The 6,367-nt window shown below is 36.1% G+C and overlaps 1 protein-coding gene across 1 annotated transcript in view; it reads right to left on the reverse strand.

Annotated features, from left to right (window-relative positions):
* LOC107568883 (heat shock protein beta-7-like) overlaps positions 1-1,679 on the reverse strand; it is a 7,328-nt gene extending 5,649 nt beyond the window's left edge. Inside the window, exon 1 of the mRNA XM_016254880.1 lies at positions 1,280-1,679. Coding sequence (XP_016110366.1) covers positions 1,280-1,544 — 265 coding nt within the window. The 5' untranslated portion in view covers positions 1,545-1,679. The remainder of the gene's footprint in view (positions 1-1,279) is intronic.
* Positions 1,680-6,367: the final 4,688 nt, after the last annotated feature.

Genomic DNA, 6,367 nt, shown 5'->3' on the forward strand with positions numbered 1-6,367 from the left:
TAACCTTAAAACTATTAATCACCATCGTAACCTGTGAAAGATTCTTGATCACATTAGTAACCTGTAAGACACTTGAATACCTTGGTAACCTGTCCAACATTCTCAGTCACCTTGGTAACCCATAAATGAATCTTGATCACCTTAGTAACCCAAAACCACTTAATTAACTTGGTAACCCATCAAAGATTCTAAATCACCATGGTAACCAATAAAACACTCTAGTGACCTATAAAAAATTAAAAAGATAAATATAGATGAAGTAGAATTAAAATAGAATAAAAAGTGTTAGAGTTAGAGGGTCAAATAAAGGTGGAACAGATGTGTTTTTAGTGGTTTCTTGAAGATGGCTAAGCACTTCTGAAGCCAGATTGGTTGCTGTCCAGGAGGTTGTTCTGTGTGAGAAAGGCTGAGACTTGGTTGAGCACAACTCGTTCAAGTGTTTTTGCAATGAAAGGTAGAAGGGAAACTGGTCTGTAGTTCTCTAAAAGAGATGGGTTAAGAGTGGGTTTCTTAAGAAGTGGGGTTATACGAGCCTGTTTAAATGCTGAGGGAAAAACACCAGTGTGAAGGGATGTGTTAACGATGTGAGTGAGTGCAGGTACAATGGCTTTGTACCTGCCATAAACTTAGTAACCTATAAAAGATTCTTGATCACCTTAGTAACCTACAAAACACTATTTTGGTAACCCACCAAAGATTTTAAATCACCATGGTAACCCATACAAAAAAAACTCTCAATCACCTTAGTAACCTTCAAAACACTTAATTACCATGGTGACCCATAAAAGATTCTTGACCACCTTAGTAACCTATAAAAACTTAATTACCTTGGTAACCTATCAAAGATTTTAAATCACCATGGTAACCCATGAAAAGCTTCTGATCACTTTAGTAACCCACAAAACACTTGATTACCTTGGTAACCCTTCAAAAATTCTCAATCACTATGGTAACCCATTAAAAACTCTCAATCACTTTAGTAACCTTCAAAACACTTAATTACCATGGTAACTGATCAAAGGTTCTCAGTCACCAAGGTAACCCATAAAAGATTCTTGATCACCTTAGTAACCTATAAAACACTTAATCACCTTGGTAACCCATCAAAGATTCTTAATCACCATGGTAACCCACCAAAGATTTTAAATCACCATGGTAACCTATAAAACACTGTCACCTTGGTAACCCATAAAAGACTCTAGATGGCCTTAGTGACCTTTAAGACACTTGATTACCATGGTAACTTTTCAAGGATTGTCATTAAGCCTGTGACCTGTACCGTGGCAGCAGCAGGACTCGTCGGTGACGGAGCTGATGGAGGACTCCTCTCTGAAGCAGCTGTGCAGTCGAGCGGCGCTGGAGGAGCGGACGGAGCTCGTGCTGTAACGACACGCCATGATGCAGGACAGGAGCACTGTCGCTCTCTGCTGACATATAGAGAGCTGCTGCACTGCATTGTGGGATATCTGGCCTCTCTGACCGCTCCATAAAAGGCCGAGCTCCTGGAATCCACTCCTGGAGTAACGGTCCGAGAGATAAGACATGGAAAACTTCACAGAAACACCCACACAATCACACTCAGATAAACCACTGAAAATACATGCAACAAAACTATCAAAGTCTGTTACTGAAACACTAAAAGAACTACAAGAAACCCCAGCCAGTGTTTAAGTGATAAATAGATTATTCTTTTTTTTTGTTATTGATCAGATTTTTAGTTTGTTTGTTTGCTCTTACTGGACACTGACTGATAAATGATGCTTGTGCTTAAGTTACAAATAATTATTTTTTATTTATTTGTGTTTATTGTTTTACTTGACAAGTAATAGCATATATAGATAGCATTCATTTATTTTTATTAAAAACCCAAACAAGAAAAAAATAGAAAAATTTAAATAGAAAACATGAATTGAAATGATTATTTAGAACCCAAACAAGATGCAAAAACAAACACTCGGATATTAAAATAACTAGTCAAGCAGTCAAATATTCATAAGAAAAACCAAATGAAAGGTGTGGAGTCAGACTGTGCAGTACAGTATGTTCACTATCGAGGGACTGAAGAGAGACTAATTAAGCACTGAATCAGAGACCAGTCCACAGAGAGAGTCATTTCCAGAACACAAACCTGCAGAGACCCCTGAACGGATCTAATTAAGAGACAAACGCATGTCTAACACACACACACACACACACACACACTCTCTCTCTCTCTCTCTCTCTCTCTCACACACACACACTCTCTCTCTCTCTCTCTCTCTCTCTCACACACACACACTCTCTCTCTCTCTCTCTCTCTCTCTCACACACACACACTCTCTCTCTCTCTCTCTCTCTCTCTCACACACACACACTCTCTCTCTCTCTCTCTCTCTCTCTCACACACACACACTCTCTCTCTCTCTCTCTCTCTCTCTCACACACACACACTCTCTCTCTCTCTCTCTCTCTCTCTCACACACACACACTCTCTCTCTCTCTCTCTCTCTCTCTCACACACACACACTCTCTCTCTCTCTCTCTCTCTCTCTCACACACACACACTCTCTCTCTCTCTCTCTCTCTCTCTCACACACACACACTCTCTCTCTCTCTCTCTCTCTCTCTCACACACACACACTCTCTCTCTCTCTCTCTCTCTCTCTCACACACACACACTCTCTCTCTCTCTCTCTCTCTCTCTCACACACACACACTCTCTCTCTCTCTCTCTCTCTCTCTCACACACACACACTCTCTCTCTCTCTCTCTCTCTCTCTCACACACACACACTCTCTCTCTCTCTCTCTCTCTCTCTCACACACACACACACACACACACAATGACGTCCTGGATGCTGATTTTAGAGAGGACGTCAATATTTGTCTATTTATAGACACTTAACCTCACACACACACACACAAACACAAACACTCAATGTCGTCTCTGGCCCCGGGAAAGTGTCCACAGAAGGGGGCCTTCACTCCGTCACAGTCCAGCGACACGATTGGATGGTTAAATGTGCATCACAACGGGCAGCATCCGGCCAATCAGAGCACGGAGTGACAGACAACTTAAGGCGCTTTTTATAGCGTTTAACCTTAAAAAGAGCTAATCTTCACAGAGAGACAGAAAAAGAGTCGTGATAAAGGACAATGACAAGGAGAAAGAGTGAGATGAGAGAGACTGAAAGTGAAATGCTGAAACCATGCAGCTACACACACACACACACACACACTAAATTCTGTTTAGGAATATTTATTTAATTATTTAAAATGTTGCAGGTTTGTGTCTCCAAGGTTTCAGCAGTCAATAAGGATTATTTGTAACTTTATTTTCAAGCTTTATAAATAACAGTAATTGATTTTATTAAGAACCTTAACAAGAAAAAATGCATAAATAAAAAAATAAAAGAATAACAATTAAATTAAAAATAAATACAGAAAGTAATAAAAAGGTGAAAATAAGGGCAAATAGTAATATAAACATAAATTCAGGAATTATATATAATATATATATATATATATATATATATATACACATACACACACACACACTACCTTTCAAAAGTTTGGGATCAGTAAGATTTTTTTATATTTTTTACAGAAGCCTCTTGTGCTCATCAAGGCTGTATTTATTTGATCAAAAATACAGAAAAAAAATGTTATTTTGTGAAACATTACTGCAACTATTTTAATATACTTTAAAATATAATCTATTCCTGCGATTTCAAAGCTGAATTTTCAATGTCACGTGATCTTCAGAAATCATTCTAATATGCTGATTTATGATCAGTGCTGGAAACTGTTGTGCTGCTTCATGTTTTTTGGAACCCGTGATACTTTTTTCAGGATTCTTTGATGAACATAAAATTTTTAAAACAGCATTTATTCAAAATGTAAATCTTACAATATGTTACAATATGCACTACCATTTAAAGGTTTGGAGTAATAATTCCTTTTTTTGAAAGTAATAAATACTTTTATTCAGCAAGGATGTGTTAAATGGATAAAAAGACTCATATTGTTAGAAACTATTTTAATTTTAAATAAATGCTGTTCTTTTTAATGTTTTATTCATAACAGAATCCAGAAAAAAGTATCACAGTTTCCAAAAAAAAAAAAAAAAAACGAAGCAGCACAACAGTTTCCAGCACTGATAATAAATCAGCATATTAGAATGATTTCTGAAGATCATGTGACACTGAAGACTGGTGCTGAAAATTCAGCTTTGATCACAGAAATAAATTACATTTTAAAGTATATTAAAACAGAACACCAATAATAGAAAGTGAAATAATATCTCACAATATTACAGTTTTTTCTGTATTTTTGATCAAATAAATACAGCCTTGACGAGCACAAGAGACTTTATTTAAAAAAAACATAAAAAATGTTACTGATCCCAAACTTTTGAACATTGTTGTGATTTCTCTTCAAATGTGACATATGTGGATCCGTTATCTTGCATTGAAATATTTAAAGGGCAAAATAAATATTTTAAATGGTTTAACAAAAAAAATGTATGTATACGTTTTTAATATATTTTGCAAAGATATCCCCAAAAATTAATTTGGTTAAAAAAAAATCCATGTATTTCAAATGTATTTGAAATATACTAGATTTGAAAATAGATTTTTTTTTTGCCGTATGAGAATGGAGAATGAAATGGAAAATGAGTACAACACTTGTGTTAGAAATGGAGTTTGATAATACAAATGATGCATTAGGACTTGCGTTTATAAACTCTTTTGGAGTAACATAACCAGACCCACTCATTGTTTCAATCATACGCTAGATTTAATGATATCGCATGGAATTAATCTCACTGATATAGATATAGTACCTCAAAGCTACTGACCATTTCCTTGTATCGTGCATGCTGCGTATTACTAATATTAACTATATGGCTCCGCGTTATCGTCCGGCCAGAACTATTGTTCCAGCCACCAAAGACAGATTCACAAATAACCTGCCTGATTTATCTCAACTGCACTGTGTACCCATAAATACACATGAACTAGACGAAATGACTAGCAACATGGGCACCATCTTCTCTAATACATTAGAAGCTGTTGCCCCCATCAAATTGAAAAAGGTTAGAGAAAAACGTGCTGCGCCATGGTATACAACGAGTCTTTTTCTTGAGAGAATAAGACTCGTAGTCTTGAGCGCAAATGGAGAATTTTACCGCACATTTCTGCCACATGGACATCAACTTGAGATAGTCACCACTGATAAGCTATTAATAAATATAATTTAGAAACTTTAATTTTCTGTAAAGCTACTTTGCAATTATTTGCATCGTGAAAAGCGCTATACAAATAAACTTGGATTGAAATATATATATATACACACACATGTTTATTTTAGTGTTGTTTGTTTCCATCATGGTGTTTTTGTATTTGTGTTTAATAATTTCAATACTTAGACTCTGAACTATCAGTTACAATAACTCGGGTCACTAAAAAAACTTGGTAATATTATTAGAAAATACGGGATTAGTTTCCACTGTTATGCTGATGATACTCAACTATATATCTCAACAAGATATAGTACCTAACTAGTCTTCTACCACGCTACAATCCATCACGCTCCCTAAGGTCGCAAAACTCTGGACTTTTGGTAGTACCTAGGATAGAAAAGTCCATTAAAGGAGGAAGAGCTGTTCGCATTTGGCTTCCAAACTCTGGAATAACCTTCCTGATAATGTTCGGGGTTCAGACACACTCTCTCGGTTTAAATCTAGATTAAAGACACATCTCTTTGGCCAAGCATTCACATAATGTATCTCATAAACTTGTACTTCAGGTACGTCTGATCAAATGCACATATTCATTCTTTTGCTTGGGTTGAACACATCATTTTTTGTTTAGTTGGAACAGCAGCTATGCTACTTTTTCTCTATTATCTTCTCTGTTTCTGCCACGGGATTGATATCCCATGGTAACTAGGAATTACACAAGCTTCAGTCTGGATCCAGCTCTTACAAAGACCTGAGATAACCGAACACCTGAGAAGAGATGATGCCAACCCCTCTGAAGACCTCAGATGATGCAAACCATCAGACAACATACAAAACTACCAAATTCTGCATTACATGACATTAAGTAACTGCTTGATATTTACCGCACATTTCTGCCACATGGACATCAACTTGAGATAGTCACCACTGATAAGCTATTAATAAATATAATTTAGAAACTTTAATTTTCTGTAAAGCTACTTTGCAATTATTTGCATCGTGAAAAGCGCTATACAAATAAACTTGGATTGAAATATATATATACACACACATGTTTATTGCTTTATTTTAGTGTTGTTTGTTTCCATCATGGTGTTTTTGTATTTGTGTTTAATAATTTCAATACTTAGACTCTGAACTATCT

The sequence above is a fragment of the Sinocyclocheilus grahami genome, unplaced genomic scaffold, assembly GCF_001515645.1.
Source record: "Sinocyclocheilus grahami isolate Dianchi unplaced genomic scaffold, SAMN03320097.WGS_v1.1 scaffold1289.1, whole genome shotgun sequence".
Taxonomy (NCBI): domain Eukaryota; kingdom Metazoa; phylum Chordata; class Actinopteri; order Cypriniformes; family Cyprinidae; genus Sinocyclocheilus; species Sinocyclocheilus grahami.